This window comes from Ambystoma mexicanum, chromosome 2q, assembly GCF_040938575.1.
Source record: "Ambystoma mexicanum isolate Mex_15411 chromosome 2q, UKY_AmexF1_1, whole genome shotgun sequence".
NCBI classification, from domain to species: Eukaryota; Metazoa; Chordata; class Amphibia; order Caudata; family Ambystomatidae; genus Ambystoma; species Ambystoma mexicanum.
Window position 1 is genome coordinate 481878080 of NC_090924.1, and position 23341 is coordinate 481901420.

General features: G+C 47.2%; 1 protein-coding gene across 3 annotated transcripts in view; it reads right to left on the minus strand.

Moving 5' to 3' along the window:
* Window positions 1–250: 250 nt before the first annotated feature.
* The window catches only part of BRAT1 (BRCA1 associated ATM activator 1), a 437354-nt gene continuing 414263 nt past the window's right edge, over window positions 251–23341 (minus strand). For 2 of the 3 annotated variants that reach the window (XM_069647597.1, XM_069647599.1), the window contains one exon: window positions 251–1355. In XM_069647597.1, coding sequence (XP_069503698.1) covers window positions 633–1355 — 723 coding nt within the window. In that variant the 3' untranslated portion in view covers window positions 251–632. The remainder of the gene's footprint in view (window positions 1356–23341) is intronic. The other variant, XM_069647598.1, reaches the window with a different exon arrangement.

The following is a 23341-nucleotide window of genomic DNA, read 5'->3' on the forward strand; positions in this document are numbered from 1 at the left end:
AAGCAGGCTTTTCCTTGGCATTAATGCTAGTGTTTACCATTGTAGCATTCTGGAGTATTACCCAAACCTCCCCTGCGGGACACATCTCAGTGTCCGTTCCTATCAATCTACTGCTGCAACAGAAACAAGCAAAGGCAGAAATAAGTGGCTCATGAACCAGAAAGCCAAATATTCATAAAAGTCTGTGATGTTTGCCCATCAAATCTGAAACCTATTTGTACTACTTGCAGCTCTCATTCAGCACCAAAGATTTTGGGTGTAACAACCATTTTCTTTATTTATTTATTGTACCCGTGTCTTCTGCTTTTTCGCCCTACACAGCTTAAACAAAAGGACCAGAAGACTCTTTGTTGCTTTGTAGCTCAGGCTAGTAACTGTCGCACCACTGCTATTTACTGTACAAAATATTACAAAAATACATATTTTAACAGTGCTCCTCCTTAAATGGTCTAGTTGGTCAACATGGTGGTATTTGGCGACCACAAGGTTACGGTGTTCACAAGAAATCGTGAAACTGGTAATCAATGTCCTGAGATTTTGCCACACACACACACGCACGCACGCACGCACACACACACACACACACACACACACACTTTTGACCCCTGGTGCATCTTATCCCATATCATAATTTAGTAGCAGTCTATTCCATTCTCATCGAGGGTGCCAGCCGATGCCAGAATATCCTGCAGCAGCGATTGGGGGCTATTTTCAATGTGGTCACTGCTACGCTCTAGTGACACTTGCAAACCATCCAGGTCTAACGAGCCCAAAGTTTCAAGCAACCATTTTGACTCTTGGCTAGACATCTCTCTTGCGTTCATTCCTGGATGACCACTGCTACTGGATTTCCTTTCCTTCAGAGCATTCTCCAGCCAGTCGGTTCCATGCATCTGTGAGGGCAATGGTCCTTCGCTCTGGAGGCCTGTTGGACAAAATTGCACTTTGAGGTTCAACAGAATACGGCAGGACTTTTGAGCCACAGGCCTATCGCAGTCACAGAGAGCCCGGAACAAGCAAGGAAAAAGTCCCACTCTGCAGAACCTTTCCAGTGATTCCGCAAGAATGGAAGAGCGGGAAGGTAACCCCGCAGCATAAGGACATTCAGACAAGGAAAGGCTTGCTAAAGTTTGCTCGACGAACACTTCCGCCAGCTCCAATCCGTTCACTTTCACTTCCCAGTCCAAGTCCAAGTCCGTTACTTGCAGCAGCTTGGGCACCATCTGGTCAGCATCCATCAGCTTCAGCACCTGGCCTTGCCGGAGCCAATCTGCAAAGACCTTAACCACTGCCCTTCTTGGGAAGCTTTCAGTGTCCTTCGAGAGTATTTCCAGGAATTCGGATACAATGTTTTCCTAATAAATGGATGGGAAAGTAAGAGTTAGTAAAATCTTTACACTATTTTTCTGCAAAACATCCAAACAGATTCTACATTGATTATATGGATCAGCAAACAGAAGATCTCTTACATTAGATCAAGCCACAGGCCAGATATTGAAGGGGATGACAGTATGTGACCATGTTTTAGAAATAATAAAATACCCCGTACTGCATTTAATAGGGGTATTGCAAGTCACAGAGGAGTTCCGTGCCCTTATGAAGGAACTCAGCCTTTGCCTCGTTCTTCTATTTGGTCACGGCACTCCTCGCTGACTCGCAATAGCCTTATAACGTTTGGGGTACTTTACCCCATATATTTTTTCTTAGTTGCGTATTTATAACGCGCTTAAATACCCAGAGGTTTCTAAGCGCAGACCCGGGGATCGAACCTGTGTTGCTTCGTGTGGTCTTGCTTCCAAGGCGAACACGTTGCCGCTGAGCTATCCTCCCGGGACATATATAATGGATCTAACATGACCACACCCAGTATTCCTAGAGTCCATGACCCATTATGAGCTATTAGTGAGGTAAAATCATTCAAAACATGTTTCTTTGTACCTAATGTCCAGGTACATTTAAAAATTGAATTTCCTTCCCGAAGAAAGGGATGGAACACCCTGCTGACAGCAGCTTTTGAGACAGCCTCACATGTGTCCCCAAGGGGATCTGAGGACCTGGGAAATCTGTACGCTAAGAGATGGGACATCAGAAGGGTGTATAACGGAGATTCCCCAGAGCTCCTCCAGCAGCCCCATTACATCAAGCGTACTGGCCAATAGCCAGGACAGTATGGAGCAGAGTAATTGGTTGAGTTCCCATAAAGTACAACAAGGGTATTTCCTCTCACCCAACCGCCCACCTGGTAAGAGGCTCTAAGAACACAGCAGCCCTTTTCCCAGAGCCCGACCCCTATACCACTAACCCTTAAAACACATAAATAATTACTTCCCCAATGAAGTCATTTTGTCAAAGTAAATTACCACAGAGTAATTAACTTCAGCAAATCGACAATACACAGTGTGAATGTGTCCCACAAATATGCAGTAGCAACCGAGTGTAGAGAGTAAGCCCGAACCAAACAAGCGAGGGGGCCAGGGGATTACCACTAAGAAAAGGTTTAAAATAATGGGTTAAAATGGTGAATTTTACAGCACACTTTCTGTGACAAATTGAGTAAGCAGCCGAGCAGTTTGCAATTGGTTGTGTAGAGAAACACATGAAAACACTCAATAGATGCAAGTAATCAACACTGCACATGAGAACTTTCCAGCACATTGCCACGATGCTCTTTCCCCAAACTATGTCAGTATACAACATGTTAATGCCACTATCCACACTTAAGAACATACTCATATTAGCTTTGCCAGTTAATAAGTTACATGCCACAGTAAGAAGACGATGTAAAATCTGCCATGCTACAGTTCGAAAACCTGTCCAGACGGCTCCATGAACGTAGGCCAGTATGGCCACACAAGAACACTCTTCATGCTAACCCTACCCTTGATGTCAGTAGAAAATACCATGCCAAAGTGAGAAAATATGTGCAGACTTGCTGCACCAATGTACACCAGTATGGTTTAGCCTTTAGAAAAATGCTACTGCACGGTAAGAAAATAGGAAAATGCTGGCTGCAGCAATGTAGGCCAGCACAGCCATGTAAGAACACACAACATGTTGGCTTTACTCTTGATGGCCGTAGAAAAATGCCTTGCCACCGCAGGCAATCATATCGAAATTATCTGCCCCAGTGTAGGCCATTACAGTCATGTAACCATGCTTATGTTGACTTGAAGCTTGATGCCCAGAGTGAGAGAGAGACAACCAAAGGGGAATAACCAGAATTCTAGAGAGAGCCAGACCCTTCTGGAAGACGAGGCCCAGGGAGGGGAAGACTCAGAGCTCCAGTGAGAAACAGGAGAGCCAGCTGGGACTATAGCACATACTCCTAATGAGGTTTGAGGATGTAGCATAGGTGGGCAACTCCAGGCGGTTGGTTATAGTTGCATGGCTTGACAATGTCTATGGGTGGAAATGCTTGCGGCCAAGCATATAGTAGTGCGCTGGCAAGGAGAGATTCTTGTCACTAAGGTACACCCCTATGACAACAGGGGAAAAGAAATGCTTGCTGGAAAGAGTGTGTGGCTTGCATGCCCTGAAGCCTAGCAGAGCGACACATGGCCAGAGGGTGAACACATCTGTGCCAAGAAGAACGCAGGAAACCAAGAAAGAGGTAGAGAAGCCTACTGGGGGCTATGTCCCTGGGACTCGCACATCAAGAAGCAGGCTGGGTGCAATAGCCCAGGGACTGAGGGTCATGGTGCGAGCAGGACATTGTGAACCTGAGATTGTAGGTTGAGCCAGGTTGCAGACTGGGAGCTGTAGACATGGGAGTTTGTGTTTATTGGTGTAGGGAATCCAGACCATGACAAATAACCCTTTTAGATATGACCTCCCACCACATTTGTTCTTCATCCTGAAACTTTCAGAGGCCAATTCCCTGCCTTATATTTACTACTTTTTTATGGGGGAGGGAGATTATGGGATTTTGTTTTTCAATATTAGAGGGTAGTAGAGTTTCATGAATCTGCAGGGGGAAGAGGGTCCTTTTTTGCAACACCAATGGTCAATCAACACAGCCCCCTTGGGCAGCCTGAGATGGGTTTAGCACAGGTGAGTTCTTCAAAGGATCAGTCTTTGAAAGTATCAGCAAGGAGAAAACAGATTGGTCCCGCACCCAATATGTAGTAAGGTACCATTAGGATGCTAGTTCAGCTCCTTTGGTAAACCTATCTTTGTGCGCTTTGGCCAGGCTTTCTTCATATTCCTGAAATCCATAAGAAAACTCTGGGGTCCCACTTCCTGAGGGACCCACAGAGAGAGCAGATCAATATGAACAAATGTGCATCATTTTCAGTGCCTTAATAGATACTAATAAACTAATCAATGTTTTTGTGTCAAAAAACGAATACATTTTGAAATAACTATCATACGTTTTATTGCAAAATTACATATTTCTTAATTTTATTGAGAGTAAACTTTGGATGGCAAGTTCATTTCATTTCAAAACATGAAATGAACAACAAGCCTCCTGCTCTTGGCAGACACAAGTTTCACTCCTAAATGGAGCTTCATCAGGGCATAATGGAATTGGCAATTTTCAGGCTTATCCACTATCGTGCTTTCTCGATTTTCACTCATGTGCACACCTCTATGCATGCCAGGAAAGGGGAGCAGAGCCAGCAGGACTTTGCTCTGCTCCGCATCTGCCCAACAACCTGAATTATACTACGAGGTAAGCATCTTTAGGTCCATTACTTCTGTGTTAGAACTTCCAAAGCATGCAGGATAACAATAATGTCATGAGTGCGTATGAAAATGGCCTGTGGAATTAGTGAGCACATTTTGTAAACAGGGTCTCCCCAACTGATGGATCCTGAAGCTCCCCCTAGGTAGAAAGAAAGGCTTAGACAGAAGAAACAAAAGCTTCACTTTATCTCGAGGCAATTTCATTCACACACCAGTATTAACAATTGTCCAGCCAATATTACAGTGCACACATGCTTGCAGGGAAGTAACTTCAAAGCCCAGCATGATGCTTTGTGATTGCCAAAAACCCACACTTGCTACAATGTTGCAAGTTTGCAGCTTCGCAACCATGGATTCTACCGCAGGTGACAGATTTATCAATATATTTTATTCTGGTAGAGCGTTAGGCAAGATTGTATGCAGAACCCTGTGGGAGACTGCACCAGCCTTGTCCTCTTGGCACTAGTTAACCCATCCTTTGGTATAAGCATGTACTTCACATGTTGGTAGAGTGACTGAGTAGCCAGGCTTATCTCAAGAGGGGTCAATGTGAACTGTAGGGTTGCAACATAGAGGTTCACAGTGACAAGTATCCAAATAAAACCTATCCTCAAGGGTTCTTGATTAAATACATATTTATTTAATAGTCTATTTGAAAAAGCCTTCTTTAGAAGAGGGTACTATGTAACACTTAAAATAGACTACAATACACACTCTCAGTTTCAATAAATCAGTAGATACCCATTTGGATGGCACACAGACATTTCATACACCATGAGGTGATTTAAGTAACTAGGACACTGTGGACATTGATATATCACTGGTACATTTAGAGCAATACTGAGATTGGTGTTAAAAGGAAAAGGTTAGAGGGAGAAAACATTGGTTAACAAGTTTCTCAAACAGGTAAGTACTTTTGAACCCCCCAGGCCCACTCCAATGCAATGCAAATTAACCCTTTCCCAGCTACACAAGTAAAGAATGTTGACTTTTTGGAGGGACAGCTCAAAACACAAAGTCAGAGGATAGAAGAGTCCATCAGGGAGCCAGGACAGCCAATGTCAATTGAGCAAAGTCTAGGGGAGCTGAAGTTCTTCTCGAAGGTAAGTAAAAAGTATTGCACAATGTTATAGAGAGTTTTTGTTGAAAATGAAATCACTGCTGGGCCACAAGCTGGGAGGCTTGTGGTGGGCAACGCTGCAAGTAACTCTACAAAAGGTAACAAAGGCAAGTCTCAACTGAAAGCTAGCAAGTTACAAAGCAAGAGGTAAGCACCCCTTAGTTTACAGTACCTTAGTTCTGAAGAAATTGGTTCCAGCTGGCTTCTGTTCCTGTTGTAGTATGGCAGATCCTGTTGTTCCTTGGCCTCAGTCGTGGGGACAAGAGGGAGGACGTCTGGGGGACTCCTGCACTATCTTTTGAAGGTCGGCGGCAGCAATGGGGAAACTTCAAATCAGCAGCACTCGCAGTTTCAGCTTCTCGCAAATAGCACCACCGCGGTTCTCGGACACTTGGTAGACTTTTCTTGCTTCTGTGGTTCAGCAGTCTGTTGAGGTGGCTCAGACTTGGTTAGTCCTGCTTCATAGGAGTCCAGAGGATCTTCCTGGAGCTCGGGTATGACTTAAAGACGATGCACTCACTTCTGGTGTTCCTCTCCCTGGCAATCGGTTCCTGCAGCAGCAATGGTATACAGCCAGCTTCGAGAGGATTTCCAGATGAGTTCGTCTTGGGGTAAATTGGTCCCACCAACCCTAGGGGAGAAGTCGTCCTTTGCGGGGCTTCACTAGTCGAGGCGAATTCGGAGCTTTAGCACTGCAGCAGGGCTTCACCGGGCAAACCAACGGTCCAGGAGTTGCAGCAGGCTTCTCTTCCAAGTTCTTCTTGGGATTCCTTCATCCAGTGGTCAACTCTGCCTTCCAAGCAAAAATACCTAGCTTTTTATGCAGGTTCCTCCCACTCATTCGCAGCCGAGCTGTCAATCACACAGCAGGGTGGCTGTCCTTCAAGTACAGCCAGCCAGCCAGCCAGCCAGCCAATCACCTTTGGGTGCATTCCAGTAACCAAGGAGACTAAGAACAGGGAGTTTTGGGAACCTCCCTCGCTTTCTGCCCTGCCGGACATGCTGGCACCAGAGGTGGGGTTCACCAGTGAATCCAGCCAAAGACAAAACGAACAAAGGGACCAAACCTGGTTTGGTGCGCAGAGTAAATCTCAAGAAGGACCTTTCCAACAAGAAATGGTGGAAAAAAACAGAAGACCAGGGCCATTTACTGCATTTGCAAGTGCAGCCCGCGGTAGAAACACTCAATGGTAATAAAAAGTAAACCACTGCCACCAGCCATTAATTGCAGAAAGGGTAACATAAAATGTTACATGAGAAACTAGACAAAGGGGATACTAAGTAACCCCTTCAGCACCCTATTGTAGGATAGTGTGTGCTAGGTCCAGAGGTGTAGGATTGAGTAGGTATGATAGAAGCAGGGACTCACGGAAAATCAGGGCCACTCCACCTCTGGCCGGTTGTGCCTGGAGAGAAGTTTGTAACCCTCAGGAAGGAGAGTGTCAAGAGTAGTGACGGAGCTGGCATTGAACCACGTCTCGGTGATGGCGAGGACGTCGAGGTCTAAGTCTTCAAGAAGGAGACAGATGTCAAAGGAGTGTTTGACAGCAGAGAGTGCATTCAAAGTAGCTAAGTGAAGCTGGTTACCACCTTTGAAAGTTTTCTGAGGAGTGGTACAGGGGCATGGTACTCCCGTTGGTGGTGGTAGAGAAGTTGGAGGGAGGGAAGGGGAAGTATCAAGAGGAGGGGGGGGAAGTTAATGAGAGAATGTAGGCGCCGGTCAAGAAGGAGAAGAATAGGTTGAGAACCTTTGGCCATGATAGTGCCGTTTTGAGGGACATTAATGATGCACCAAAAGATGAGAAGTATGCCAAGAGTACTGCCCATCTGGTGCCACCATTAATGGGTGAAGGAGAAAGGAGCAAGAGTAGAGACCATGTGGGGAGTCCATAGGTCAGGGGAGGGGACAGAGAAGAGGATGTCTGTAATAGTCTGCCTAGAAGTAGCATTAATGTAGGTATCAGCAATAGGTACACCTGCTTTAGAGCCCAGGAGGGCTTTTTAAAACTTTTTTCTTCCAGACTTCATGAAGGGGAGAGAGCGAAAGACAGGGGAGCTACATAGTGCACAAATAAACTCACTAGGCGGCCTAGCAGCCAAGCAGGCCAGATGAAGGAAGAGCTTTGACAGGATATGCACAAGGTAGGAGAGGTATAAGGTACCCAGACTGGGTAAGCACTAAGATGCAACACAATACACCGGTTAAGGCACGTCTAATTCAACTAAGCATCGAAGCACTACAATGCAGCAGAAACCAATCAATGTGCAGGTTTAGAGGCACATCAAATTCAACTATCAGAACACTAAAATGCAGCAGAAAAACATTCACTCTGCAGGTTTAGAACAAAGCAAGATTCAAGTTTCAACTGGTGCACGGAACAGAGAAAACAGTTGCAGGATACAGGGCAAACCATTTTGGCATACAAGACAAATAGAAAAGGCATAAGGTTACTCGTGAGAGTGTTTTGAACAAAGTCTGTGCAAATGAGATGGGTGAATATTTGGTAGGGCCTTGGTTACAGAAGGCAGCAATGAGCTCGAACAAATCATGAATATAGGGGTGCAGCCACCATAAAGGACAACATCAGCATGAAAATCAAGGTAGGCAAAGGGGCCTACCAATTGATGGGCAGTTTTATGCAGGTGTAACTCAAATTAAATGTGCTCTGTGAGAAGGGCCTGGAGGCAAGAGAAACACAAGGAGTGAGAACAAGGGAGAGGTTGCAGCAAGATGCAGCAATATGCAATAAAAAGCTGCTAGCTTTGAGACACAGCACATTTGAGTATCAGGACTCCAGGAAAGCAGCAGTCAGTGTAAACTAGAAGATATAAAAACATAGCTAGAGTCGAAAATCCAGAAAGGTATCAAAAAGGAGCATTTTACAGAGGCCAGCAGACTGTTTAATGGCACAGCTCAGTTTGACAAACCAGAGTTACAGTTTAGAGGTAGCAGGTTGGAGGAGTCTGTGGGTATACAAAGATAGACCAACCTTCATGGAAGTACGTGGCGAGATGCAACTTAGTTGGCCAGGTGTGGGGCAAAGTCATATGCCGAAGTGTGGAGATGATGACACCAGGAAGGAGGAGTCTGGTTTTACATGGGGGGGGCGGGTGGAATCAAAGTAGGTGGCAGTGCCGGAAGGACCACAGGAGAGGCTAACTTCCAAATGATCTACATGGGAGCTATGCAGAGTCCTGCGTTGTGACTGGGTTGCATGGTGAGAGGAACAGGTATGGGAGGTGTAAGAAACCAGAAGGTGTCTCACCCACTAGTCCCCGGGAATCTGTCATCCAGGTGGCCAGGACAAGTCCATTGCTTTGGGATACAGTTCCTGGGGGCAGACCAGTGCGGGAGGATCACCTGGGTGAGGGGTCTTCGGGGAGTGGGACACCAGAGGGTGAGATGCGGTATCCCCTTCCCTGTAACACCATTACCCCATCCTATCAGGCAGAATATTTAGGAACTCAACCCCTCCCACCACCCCACGCTTTTACAACACAAAGACTTTCTCACGGACAGCCCGCTATGAGAGAAAACAGACTAACACCCAAGCCGTATACCTGACGTGTCCCAATACAATAGTCAGGCAAGGTCAGGCAATTACTGACTATCACACACACCTGACTTCCATTACACTTTCCCACATGGATAAAAGGTGGAGCACGAGCACACTCTTAGCAAAGCAAATCACGTGAGGAAACAGCAGTTCCAAGATGGTGGTTTGAAGGGGATTGCAAGGAGGGAAGTTCCCTTGACCTTTTCGACAAGGAACCATTACTTTCATGAAACCTCAAGAATAGAAAACACAAGACCAGGAAACCGAGCTGAAGAATCCTGTATTGTGTGTCGTAGGTATCGGGGGCTCTCCCGCGTTGATAATCAAGGCGGAGAGAATCACTGGCTGCTGTGGTACTGTCCTTGGCTCCAACAACAAAGCAGCATCAGTGAAATCAACACAGCCAGTGAGTTGGAGAGACCTGTGTTGAAGCCAGGGATGCAAGCGGCAACATTGTATGGTGAGCGCTAAAATGAACATTGTTTGTAATGCGTGTGATAAACAACGTGAGTGAAGTTGAACGGCCGATGAACGGTTTAACCTTTGAAACCAAGATATGATACCTTCAAAGGTCATATGTAAGGTATCCAACTGAGAACTTTGTGGACAGAAGTGAAATAAAGGCAAAGAATTGTGAATCGAAGTGGTCCTGTGACAGGTCAAGCAAACTCCTGTGCACAATCGAAAGTCTTCGATGTGGACACAGTAAAGCAAGTTGATGGCTAAGTAGATAAAGTTGGTCCTAGCCCAGCAGAGGGAGATCAATTGAAAACTTTATGCTAAAGCAAATGTGTGTTAAAATAGATAAATTAGTTCAAGCCCGACAGAGGGAGACTAATTGAGAACTTTGTGTTAAAGTGGACCTGATTCCGGCAGAGGGGGATCCGAGGAGAGGAAGTGAAAATCCTAAGAAAATTGTGTACATGCGAAAAACTGAAAAGAAAGGAACTTTATTGTTCGTCTGTTGCATCAAGCCCTCTGAAAGAAGAGACTTTGAATGGCAAAGAGACTTTGGCACAGAGGGCCACAATTTTGAGGTTTTGAACTGCACCCTCGTGCTAGAGAAGCCAGAGACTGTGCTAAGCTTGAGTGTGCCGCCTTGTCCCGTGCTTAAAAAATGTGGGAAAGGTGAGCCAGCGGCTCAGATATTCTGACATATGATTTCTCGAACACTTTTCTTTTGCATATCATTGTTTCCCACACTATTTGTATTTAGAGGTAAGGATTGGCAATAGGTTTATTAGTATAGGCCCCTTTTATTTTGACAAGACACCACTAGGACTGCGTTATTATTATTAGATGGTCAAAGCTTGCTCCCATCTTTAGATTTAGGTTTAGACAGGCGTTTTTCAAATCCAACTGAAGTTCAATAAACACCCTTGAACTGTGGTTACTTGCGTCAGTCTTACTGTTGATACCATGCCTTCCTTACAGAGAAGACATTGGTTTTACGAACTGGAACAATACAGGCCAATAGATCCATTGCCAAGTATCTTTTCAGTTATGTGCAGTACTCACAGTGGTGGAAGAAGGTGGGATAATTTTTTGAGGGGGCAACATGACAGCTGGGTGTCCCAATACTAAGAGGAGCTGTTATTTGAGAGGTCATTTCAATGTATGGATAGTGCAGCTGCATTTGATTTGCAGAGTTAGGGCTTTTTCGGGCGATGGCTGCAGAAGTAAAGATTTACTAAAGCAGGAACCAGCTCTAATAGGTTAAATAGTACTTGGGAGCACAGAGTGCATTCAGGAGAGAAGCAAGAGATGGAACTAGCCAGACAGAGTGGATTGAGAGCATAAGAACAAACCAGATTTATAAGCCAGGAGCTGACATTTGGTCAAGTGTTCATAGACAGTGTGAAGGAGATGTTTACAATATCATCTGGTGTGAGCTGTGCAACCCTCTACCCCAGGGCTGCCCAACATACGGCCTGCGTGCCAAATACAGCCCTCCATCCCGCAATATGCGGACCCCCAGTTTGCCTGGGACCATTGTGGGGTCAGGCATACGTGACAAACGTCTGCACCTCTGTTAGAGCAGCTATTAACCATATCTTTACCACCATTATAATGTATGCCCTCCCCTTCTCCTTTGCTTAGAACGGAAAGCAATCTGAAGCACCCCTTGGGGTGAGGTCAGGGCCATACATTATAATGGAGATAAAGAGAAACTTAACAGCCGCCAATTAACACGAGATGGCGAGTCAGCTGTCAGCCACTTGCTTACAAAGAAGGATTCTTTGCTGAGTAGGAATGGATCCTTCTTTGTAAGCAAGAGGCTGATGTGTAGGAACCAGTGTTGAAAGGCAGCGAGGTGACACTTCTGTTTTCCCCAATGGAAGTGACAGCTGGACCAGCTCAGTCAAAGCAGCTTGTAAGGCGAGCGCTGCAAAGCAAACACTAAGCCCCAGAACGTAAGCAGCGTATGAAAGAACATAATGCTGTTATTAGACTGCTGACTGGCAATATTGGGGCAGTTGCTGGGGGCCCCCTGAGGCTCAAGGCCATTTTCATCTGAAAGGCCCAGGCGCTGACCCTGTCTGTACTGATAAAGGACCTTTACCCTAGTGATAGATCTTTGTTTAAGTTCCAAAGTCATTTTTGGCACATGGCAGTCAGTGGTTAATGGCTACATAGTGTTTTGGCAATAAAAGCAACAAAAACATTGTGCCATTTGCAGACATATAGTGCTACATTCCAGGAACTTCCCAGACAGCATTTCTTTGTTCCTTGGGCATAAATAATTGCTTTTCTGCGCTTGAAACACTTGTGTATAGGCGCTTTATAAATGCCATATCATATCATACATTTATTAATTTAATTTGTTGCATGAACCAATTTTGCTGCACTTGTTGGACTTACACTCATGCCGATGCAGAAGTAGGTTTATGTGCGCTTGCATGGCAATAGTTCCTTTTATTGGGTCAGTCCAAAAGGAATGACCCATGAGGCCTGGGTGTCAGGTGTAGGAATAAAGGTTTCACCAATTTATTATGCCACTTTAAATTGTGCCATCAGGCACAAAGCTCCCAGACTCAGAGCCGGTTGAAGGGATGAGCAGTCGTGCCACGCAGGACAGTGCCGCCCCGGGAGGGTGTGCATGAACCACAGCAGACCCGCTACATGTGGAAGAAAGCTTGCGGGTGGAAATGGAGGACTGCAAGGGGGTGCGGGTGGCACTGAGAAATAGGTGGGAGCAAGAAAAATGCTCCCCAACCCCCTCGGCATAGCATTGCGTGTGTGAGCGAGGAGAGAGAGGCGATAATGTGAGAGTGGGAGTAAGTGAGATGCAGAAAAGGATAAAGAGATAAGGAAAGTTAGGGAGAAGCGAGTGAGAGAGGGAAGATACAGATGAGGAAAGACAAAGACATACGACAGAGTGAGCAGGTGGTGGAGAGAAAAGAAGGGAGAGAGACAGAATTAGTAACAGAGAGAGAGTGAGAGAGAAAGAGGAAGAGAGGAGGAAAGAGAAAATACAGAATGAGAAACAGTAACATAGGGAGAGAGAAGGGAAAGAAAAAGACAGACATAAATAGTAACACTGGTAGAGAGGAAGAGGGGAGAGAAAGAAATACAATAAGAGGGCGATAGAAATAGTAACATAGGGAGAGACAGAGAAAGAGAGAAAGAAGGGAAGAACTAGAAAGACAGAAAAAGAGACACATAGTAACATGGGGAGAGCAGGAGAGAAAGGAAGAATGCAGAAGGGGAGCGAGAGAAATAGTAACATAGGGAGAGAGTAATGTGGGAGAGAAAACAGGACAGCGACAGAAATAGTAAGAGGGAGCGAGGAAGAAGGGGAGAGTTAGAAAGACAGAAAAAGAGAGACAAATAATAGAGCGAAAGAGAGGAAAGAAAGACAGAAAGAGTGAGAGAAAGAGCGACACAGAAAGAGACAGGGAGTCCTGTTCTTCCTCATCACAGTAATTATTTTCTGAGGCTACCAGCTTCTTTTTCTATAATCTTTCATTTTCCTTGCTTCGCCCCCTTGCTCATACCGTGCGATCTCCCTGCCGCGCTCCACGCTAGACATTAGCAGTCCAGCCCACTGTACGCATCTTCAAAGATAAAATCGGCCGTCCGTGAAAACCAGATGTGCACTAACCTACTGGCAGAACAAATAAACCCAATCAAATAGAAGCCAAGCCACTTTAAAAAGGTAGCAGCCAGGCCGAGCAGTCAGGCTTAACATTAGGAAGAAAAGGAGGGCTCGTGGGGAAGATCAGTTAGTCCACGCAGTTAGCCAAAGAAAACACCTATATATTGAGGAAATATACACGCTTTATTAAAGTAACACAAATAATGTCTACCAGATTAAAAATGAGCACTTTACATACACAACACAAGATGGAGCTATTGTATCAATGTAGACTTCCAGCGGCATTGGGGGAGTGGGGAGGCGCAGGATCCCCGTGGAGGGACACCTGTGAGCACCGCACGGGCGTGACGTGCCTCCACGGTCACCAGCAAACCCCGGACACCGCGGGGCCTGAGCGGGGGCCAAGCAGAAGGAGTAGCCCCAGGAGAGGAATTCAAGTAGAGTGCGCCATGCAAGGGCCCGGCCGCCAGCACAAGTAGGCCTGCTTCCAAGCAGCCAGACCCTACCAAACGATCCGAGGCAGGAATATCCCCCAGCGTACACACCAGTAGTGACCTGCAGGCCCTCCACGACAGTGCCAACAGGGCAGGTTGCCCATCGGCCCAGAACGCACCGCAACACAGTGATCTCCACATGCACGCCCAGGAGAGGACATCAGAACAGAGCCAGCTCTTCCCTCCCCACGCAGTAAGTGAGGGAAAAATGCACACAACGGGCCAGAGTCGAGGGAGGAAGGCCATCAATAAGCTATACCGCCTGGCGGCCGCATACGAGTTACCCCCAAGAGTAACACTGCGCCGCAGACTCCGCTCAGGGGTCGCTGGGGCAGCAGCGCGCGGAGCTGCAGAACCTGATGGCACAGCAGAAAAAGACAGCTGATAGTCGAGGTCAGACCTCCCCACTGCACAGGCGGCGCCATGCAGTAGCCATAGCACAACAACCAAGGACTCTTCCTGGTCTCCTAGAGCAAGCCCACAGGAACCTCCACAGACAAGCACCATCGGGTCTGCCAAGGTGCATAAATGTCCAAAACACGGGCGAAATCCACAACAGTCCTCCCCACAGAGGAACCAAGGAAGGAACCTAAAACAGCTCTGGGGGACACAAGACGACCTCACACCTACGCCGGAAGACTTCCCACCCCGCTAGGTTCTGTCTCAACCCGAGAAATTATGAGGACTTTCTACCAGGATTTGTATACCACCAGTAACCCAAAAGAGGAGGACCAAGAAACATATCTCCGGAAGGTATCTCTGCCCCGGCTCGCAGAGGAAGCCAGTGAAGCACTAGACCAAGACATCACGATGGAAGGAGTCTTGCGGGCCATTAAGCAACTCCCCAAAAATAAGGCACCGGGTCCGGATGGGTTTACGGACACATTTTATAAGAAATTCCGACATGCACTGGCCCCCAGACAAGACTGTTTAACACCTTCAAAACCTGGGGTAATATCACACCATCAATGAACGAGGCAAAATTGGTGCTCTTTCCGAAGCCCGATAAAGATCCCATCCTCCCAGGGTCATACAGTCCGATTGCCCTGATAAATTTGGATGCAAAGCTCTTCACCAAAGTCTTAGCCAACAGGTTGACAGTACACTTATCCTCTCTGGTGGATGCAGACCAGTCAGGCTTTATCACCACTAGGCAAACAGCAGACAACACCAGGAGTATGTGCCACATAATAGAAAAGGCCGAGCGCACGGGCCTCAAGGCCATACTGGTAGCTATAGACGCTGAAAAAGCGTTCGACTGAGTCGAATGGTCGCAACTCTTCCGTACGATGGCACACATGGGCTTTGGAGACTCCTACATGAAGATGATAAAGGCAAACTACAAAAGCCCCTCCTTAAGAATTGCCGTCAACAGCTTCCTGGCCAAAACAGTCGCTCGGACAAGAGGCACTAAACAGGGGTGCCCGTTATCCCCCCCTTCTGTACGCCCTGTTTCTGGAACCCCTCCTGGAGAGGATACGACAACACCGAATCAAGGACGTGCCGATGGGTGGGTTGGAACACAAAACCATGACGTTCGCTGACGACATGTTGCTGGCCTTGACAGACCCTACCAGATCCCTGCCTACACTTATGAGTGAGTTGGAGGCATTTGGAGCCATCTTAGGCCTCAAAATAAACAAAGGCAAATCAGAAATGTTGAACTTGTCGGCCGACCCCGAGACTATATCAAGCTTGGTCCAGGAGCAGGGAGTGAAGCTGGCACAGGACAGTATAACCTATCTTGGAATCAAGGTCACCTCTAAGATCCAGCAGTTATACAAAGCAAATTATCCAGAGCTGCTCACCCACCTCCAAAAACTGTTGACAAGATGGACACCACTGTCTACCTTGTGGTGGGGGCGCATCTCGGCGGCAAAAGATGACAATTCTTCCTAAGGTCCTCTATTACTTCCAGGCCCTCCCAATTAGACTTCCCAGGTCATTCTTTCGCTCTTCAAACAAGAGGACATCTGCATACGTGTGGCAGCACAGGAGACCAAGGGTGGAAATGGCAACTTTGAACAGCAGCAGTGAATGAGGGGGGGGGACCAGGCTTTCCCACATTTCAAGAGGTACTATGAAGCGGCGCAATTGCAAGTCATCAAGGAGTGGGTGGCAGATTCCCCACAGTCCAAATGGACAAAGCAGGACATAGCTGTGGCCGGGGGTCCGCTTGCAAACCTCCTGTGGTCCCACAAAAGGTACAGACATGTGAACACCCGACTGAGCGAGTTATTGAGCGCTCCTTTAGGGGCTTGGGATACGGCAGTAAAGAGGGGGAACTTGATGACACATCCATCCCCATTTACACCGCTCTTCCACAACCCTGACTTCCCACCGGGGATCAACCCGCAGGCCTTCACGCCTTGGAAACAGGCGGGCTGCATTAGGATTGGCAATATGTACAAGGACAGATCGCTCAGGTTGTTCGAAAACTGTGTCCAAGAACCAAGGAGAGAACAAATTGCAGGGAGCCACCGAGAACTTTCAACTGGACTGGGGCCCGGTTCTCCAATACTTGCAGAGTGATTATATGCTTCAATGGTGCCCCCACAATATTCGTATCCTTAATTTGTTCTAGAAGCGTAGCTCTGTGCTGATCTTAAAAGACTGGTAGCCATGTTCTAGTCGTCTCGAGTTTTAGGGCAAAAGGGGGTGGGGGAGGGAGACAGGGGGGATGTTACCGATGTTGATACATGTTGTACCTGTTAAGCAGAAACCTGTGCAGTTCCCTCTGGGACCACTGCAAAAGATTTAAGATTACAGGTGTTGGCAGTAAACCCACTTGGTAGCAGTCTGCACCACACAGATTCACTGTGGTAGCTGTGGCTGAGCAGTCAGACTTCCCTCAAGAAGAGTTAGGCAGTATATAGAGGATACAGGATAGGTACAGAGTCACAGTAGTACAAACAAACACTGACCAGAGCTAGGTGTAAAAGTATATACTTATTTATTTTAAAGGCACACTCATAAAATTACACTAGCACAGAAAAAGGTAAGTAAGTCAAAACACAGTCACTATTACTTATATGTACATCCCTAGTCATTTGTTGGACAAGTCTAAGTTAACACCACTTATTTCCAAACAGAGGTGAGCGCTTAACGTCAGATGGCACTCCAACAAGTTATTAGAAAAGGGAGGGAAAAGTAGAAATAATGAGAGCAGTAGGGTAAAACACTTTTCACAGAAAGTTAGCAAAGACAGTCAATGGTGGAACAAGGAGAATTCGTTCGGGGCCCGCTTCAGAGAGAGCCAGGTAAAAATATGCCCAAGATCACACAATGTCGCAAGTCTTTGCAGGTAAGTAGAAAAGGTTTTACTACGGTTCTGAAAAGTTTAGTTAGGGTGTCCCTGACCTATCCAGGTTCGAGAGCCGAGGGCTAAATCTACCCCGTACAATCGGTGGCAAGGGAGGCCGGGCGGAACACAGTACCTTTAAAAGTGGAAAGGATCCTCCAGCGGTGGTAGTTGTTCCTGGTAGTGGGTGCAAGTTGCGGCGTCGTCCAGGGGAAGAGGTGAGCTCGACGTGGAGGAAAGCTGCAGGTCGTTGCACTACCAGGGATGAGACCAGCCGTGGAGTTTTCCGGTCACAAAGGAGTTTACCCCTCTTTCGCGGTTGAGGTAAAAAGTGGTATCCCGGTTGCCGGAGTGCTTGGCACAGGCAAGGCGGCCACGAGGTGCTTCGGGACGGCGAAAAGAAGGCAGCAACTGGTTGTCCCCACCAGTTAAGGGAAGGAGACTCTCTGGAGGGAGATCTCCTCTGTCGTCGGAAAAAGTGGTGAGACGGTTCCGCAGGGCTTCACCGGTGGTGTCGTCTTGGCAGGTCGTCTCGGCTTCTCCCTCTTCGGCTTCTTAGGTCCTGTGGCGACTTCTGAAGAACCAGTCCCAAAACCCCTGCTTTTATGCAGCAAACCCCCATTCATACAGCCTAGCTGTCACTCAAACATGCTAAGTGGTGAGCGGGGTGGCTCACCACTTGGGCCAATCACACTAGAGTGCAACATGAGTTGGCAAGGCAACTCAGTCCAGGGAGCCTAAACCCCCTCCCACACCCCCTGTGGTACCCAGACAGAATGGCACCACTTTGGAGGGCTTCTGTGCAGAAGCCCGCCAAAAGTGGAACAAAGGCTCGACTCGGGTTCAGGGTTACTGAAGTGAACCTAGACGCCATTTTGGCGGCGAGTTCTGGCAAAAAATCCCAACCGGTGAATTTATATTAAAATAATAAACCGGCGGTATCTTTAACATTGCACCAAAAAGTGGTGCATTAAAATCAATGGGAAATCCCATTGGGAAATATTCCGGTGGAATATTTCTGTGGTATCCACTGCCACCAGCCAGAAACTCGGCGAGGGGGGACGGGACAGTACCCCCTCGACAACAGACCCAGGGGCAATCTAATTGCCCCTACCAGTACTTCCACAGTAAGATGGTTTGTACTGGTCAAGTTCCTAAGTTAAGACTAGTAAAGTCAATGGCAACTTTACAGACCCAGGGAGACAGTAGTCAGTCCCAGGGTGTGGAGTCTATGTTTGGGGGTCTCTATGACACCCCTGTGTTACTGCACTGAGGGTGCTGTGTAACACACATTAAAAATCCAATGATAGCCTATGGGGAAAAAATACCCCCTAGCCCATAAGCACATAGCAAGTCACAGTAACACTCTCAAATCATGTCCAAGAGTGAGGGTAAAAGAGTCTCACTCTTGGCAGGAGAAAAAAATAAACCTCAAAAATCCAGCAAAGCTGCTGGGGGACTCACTAGGTTAGGAAATTCAGCCTAAACAGAGAATTCTCCCTAACACTCGCCCCCCCCAGACTAAGGGACAGGAGGTTTTAATCCACTCCTGGATGAACCTCATACCTCTAGTCGATGACATACATCCTAGAGAGTCCATCAGCATTTTGATGGTGACACCCTGACCTGTGCTCAATGGTGAAATCAAACCCTTGGAGGCAGATTGACCATCTCAATAGTTTTGGATTTTCCCCTTTCATTTGCATTAACCATCTCAAGGGTTGGTGGTCAGTCTGAATGACAAAAGTAGAACCATACAAGTATGGCCTAAACTTCTTCAGTGCCCACACAATAGCAAAACATTCTCTTTCAATTGTTGCCCACCTTGTTTCAGGATCCTTCAGTTTTCTACTGATGAAGCAAATGGGGTGTTCCCTACCCTTCTCATCCAGTTGGCTAAGAACTGCACCTATACCTACATTGGAAGCATCAGTTTGTACAATGAAAGTTTGGTGGTGGTCAGGAGCTCTGAGTACTGGAGCTTGGCAAAGGGCTTTCTTCAGGTTTTCAAAGGCCTGATTGCATTCCTCATTCCATTTGACCTTTTTAGGGAATTTTGGAGAGGAGATCACATTCAGAGGAGAAGCTATGGTCCCATAGTTCTCAATGAAATTCCTGTAGTACCCAGTGAGGCCTAAGAAGGCTCTCACCTGGGTCTGAGTAGTAGGTGTTGTCCAATTTTGCACAGCTTCAATCTTGCTGAGCAAAGGCCTTATTTCTCCACCTCCTACCTCATGTCCAAGGTAGACCACTTTACTCTGTCCAATTTGGCATTTGGTTGCCTTTATGGTCAGATGGGCCTGCTCAAGAGCCTGCAAAACATGTCCTAAGTGGGACACATGTTCCTCCCAGGAGTGGCTGAAGACTGCAATGTCATCCAAGTATGCCATGCAGAAGTCTTCCATCCCAGCTAGAACTTGGTTCACCATCCTTTGGAATGTCGCAGGTGCATTTTTCAGTCCAAAAGGCATAACCTTGAATTGGTATAGGCCAACTGAGGTAGAAAATGCAGTTTTCTCCTTGGCATGGTCTGTCAGGGCTATTTGCCAATAGCCTGACGTAAGGTCCAGTGTGCTGCGGTACTTGGCTGCACCAAGTTTATCCACCAACTCATCTGTCCTTGGCAAAGGGTGGGCATCAGTCTTGGTGACTGCATTAAGAGCTCTATAGTCCACACAGAATCTCAACTCTTTGGATCCTGCCTTTGGTACTAACACCACTGGGCTAGACCATGGACTAGTAGAGGGCTCTATTACCCCGAGATCAAGCATCTTCTTGACCTCCCCTTTGATGTGGGTTCTGATATGTTCTGACATTCTATATCCTCTGCTTTTGACTGGCAGACAGTCACCAGTGAGTATATCATGCTGTCCCCAAGGGGTCAAGCCTGGTGAAAGAGAGAACAGGGGGGCAAACTGATTTAACATCGCTTTGCACTCCTCCTGTTGCTCAGGGGTCAGATCTGAAGAGAGATTAACTCCTTCAACCTTTTCGTCCAAAGGTAAGCCTCTTAGGAGGTCAGGTAGAGCTTCACTCTCCTCCTCCTCTCCTGATGAAGCTAGAAGCAAGGCTCCTACTTCTGGTCTAGAGATATAGGCTTTGAGGCGGTTGGTGTGGAAGACTCGGGGAGCTTCCCTGGGGTTGCCCAGATCCACCAGATAGTTGACCTCTCCAAGTTTTCCCACAACCTTGAAGGGTCCCATCCATTTGTCTTGCAAGGCCCTCTGCCTTGTTGGAAGCATAACTAGAACTAGCTGGTCTTGAGTAAACTCAACCATGTTAGCTTTCTGATCATGCCAATGTTTGATCAGAGCTTGGCCAGCTTTCAAGTTGTCACTTGCTTCTGCCATCATGTGTGACATTCTCCTTCGGAGACCTATCACATAGTCAGTCACTCTGACTGGCTTGGGGGAAGGAGCACTCTCCAACCCCTCCTTAATCAGGGCCAAGGGGCCTCTGACTGGATGGCCATAGAGAAGTTCAAAGGGAGAATAACCTACTCCCTCCCGAGGGACTTCCCTATAAGCAAATAGAAGGCATGGCAGTAGAAGGTCCCACTTCTTCTTAAGGGGTTCTTCTAAAGCACCTATCATTCTCTTCATAGTTCTGTTAAACCTTTCTACCAACCCGTTTGTCTGAGGGTGGTAGGCGGTTGAGAACTTGTAGGTGACTCCGCAGGTTTTCCACATGGCTTTCATGTAGTGGGACATAAAATTTGACCCCCTGTCAGAAATCACCTCCTTAGGAAACCCAACCCTGGTAAAGATACCAAGGAGGGCCTTAGCCACAGCCTGAGCTGTAACAGTCCTCATAGGAATTGCCTCAGGGTACCTAGTAGTATGGTCTACTACAACAAGGATAAACCTGTCGCCTGAGGAGGTTGGAGGATCAAGGGGACCAACAATGTCAATCCCTACCCTCTCAAATGGGACTCCCACAACTGGGAGAGGCACTAAAGGTGCCACATTCTTGGAACCAACCTTACCAGAAGTCTGGCAGGTATGGCAGCTCCTGCAATATCTATCTACTTCAGCCCCCATCTTTGGCCAATAAAAGTAGAGGGAGAGCCTTTCCTTGGTCTTCTTGAAACTCAAGTGACCAGCCAAAGGAATCTCGTGGGCTAGTTGCAAGAACTGTTGTCTGTTCTCTTGGGGCACTACCAGGCGTTGGTAGGCTCCAGGTTCAGATTCAGTGGGTTCACTGTAGAAGAGGCCATCTTCCCAGTGTAACCTATACTTCCCAGGCTCTTGCCCATCAGCCTGAGAAGCAGCCTGTTGGCGGAGACCCTCCAGAGTTGGATATTCTCTTTGTCCCTTACGAAAAGCTGTCCTGCTGGGTCCACCTTCTGCCAGTAAAGACTGCAGCTCAGGATGGCAGCCGGGTCCAGGTCTCCAATAAGTTCTGGGCCTCCTACTAGCTCTTCTTCAGAGTCTAGTTCAACCAGACAGGGTTGTACCTCCCTCTCAGCCTCAGCTGGAGGTGGAGTTACAGGTGTAACTTTGGACAACCTCGGGGAAGTCCTCGTTGGATGCACTGGAGTGCTTGCTGTAGGCTTTTTCCTAGGAGTCTTGGGTTGCCCCTTTGCTCCTGATCTGGTAGTTACTGCAGTAAGTTGCTCCAGTGGGAGAGGAGTGATTTCTGTCATCATCTCCTGAGATAAACCTCGCAGGGTTTTCTCTCTTGCAGGTTTGGTGAGCTCCTGTAACCTTTTACTAGGAGGCCTGGGGGTATGTGACACAACTCCAAGAGCTTTCAGGTCATTTCCCAACAGGACCCTTCCTGGTACTTCACATTGTATACTGACAGGTATCTTCACAGCCATATCATTACACTGGATGAGAACTGGTAACTGGGGACACATCTGCACAGGCCCTCCAGCTAACTTGGTGAGGCATTTGGGTGCCTTAGCAACATCCTCTGCCTTGAAAAATGATTCATCCACCACAGTTATGCTGGCCCCAGTGTCCCTGATGGCAGGAGTCTCCTGACCATTCACTTGGACACTGTCCTTATAATACTCTTTAGTATTATCTGGGATAGAATTATACACATCTAAATTCTGTTGTTCCCATAACCCCAGAGAGACTAAAGAAACACTGGCTGAGACTCCAGTGGGTTCATCAGCCAGTTGTAGAAAGTTTCCACTTCCCATAGTGACTTCCTCCTCTGGAGCGAAGGCTAAGGAGACAAGTTTGACCCCTGAAGGTTTACCCTTACATCTGGGATCTCCTTTCACATGGTCAGTAGCCTTACAAACATAACAGGCCCCAAAGGTCCTTTGGAATGGAGGCTTGTTCTGACCTCCTTCCGGTTTAGCACCAGAAGGTATACTACTCTGCTGTGGTTTCCCAGGTGGCTTACCCTTATGGTTTGGTTTGGGGCCCTCTTTGGAATTGGAGTTATTAGAATTCTCTTTGGAGTCTTTCTTAGGCTGTCTTCCCTCATCCTTCTTCTGAGTTACCCCAGAATCCTTGTGAGTAGCCCTGTTGGCAACCCACAAGTCAGCAGCCTTAGCTAGTTTCCTAGGGTCTAATTCCCGTGAATCAGCCAAGTGCTGTCTGAGCTCAGGAGAGCAGGCATCATAAATTGACTCCATCATTACAAGATTCCTCATTCCTTCATAAGTGTTCACTTTGTAACCCTTAATCCATCCCTCTAAGTTTTTCAGCCCTTCACACACCCAGGTAGCCCAAGGGGTACCATCATGCTTTTTGAGGCTCCTAAACCTCTTAAGATACTGGGAAGGGGTCTTCCCAAATCTAGCTATCAAAGCTAGTTTCACACATTCATACTCTTTCCTATCCTCCTCCCCCAACTCCATTACCGCATCAGTTGCAACAGGGGGAAGCCTAGAGAACAACCAGGTGAGTAACTCATTACCTGTGATGTTCTGGAGCCCATGATTATACTCAAACATAGACAACCAATCCAACACATCCAACTTAGGCTCATACATACCAATCAATTCCTTAGGCATCCTGGGTCTTTTAGGACTGGAACTTCTAGAGGAGCCAGAGAGAGAAGCATTTTCAACAGACAATTTCTTCAATTCTAGCTCATACTTGAGCTCCATTTCTCTTAGCC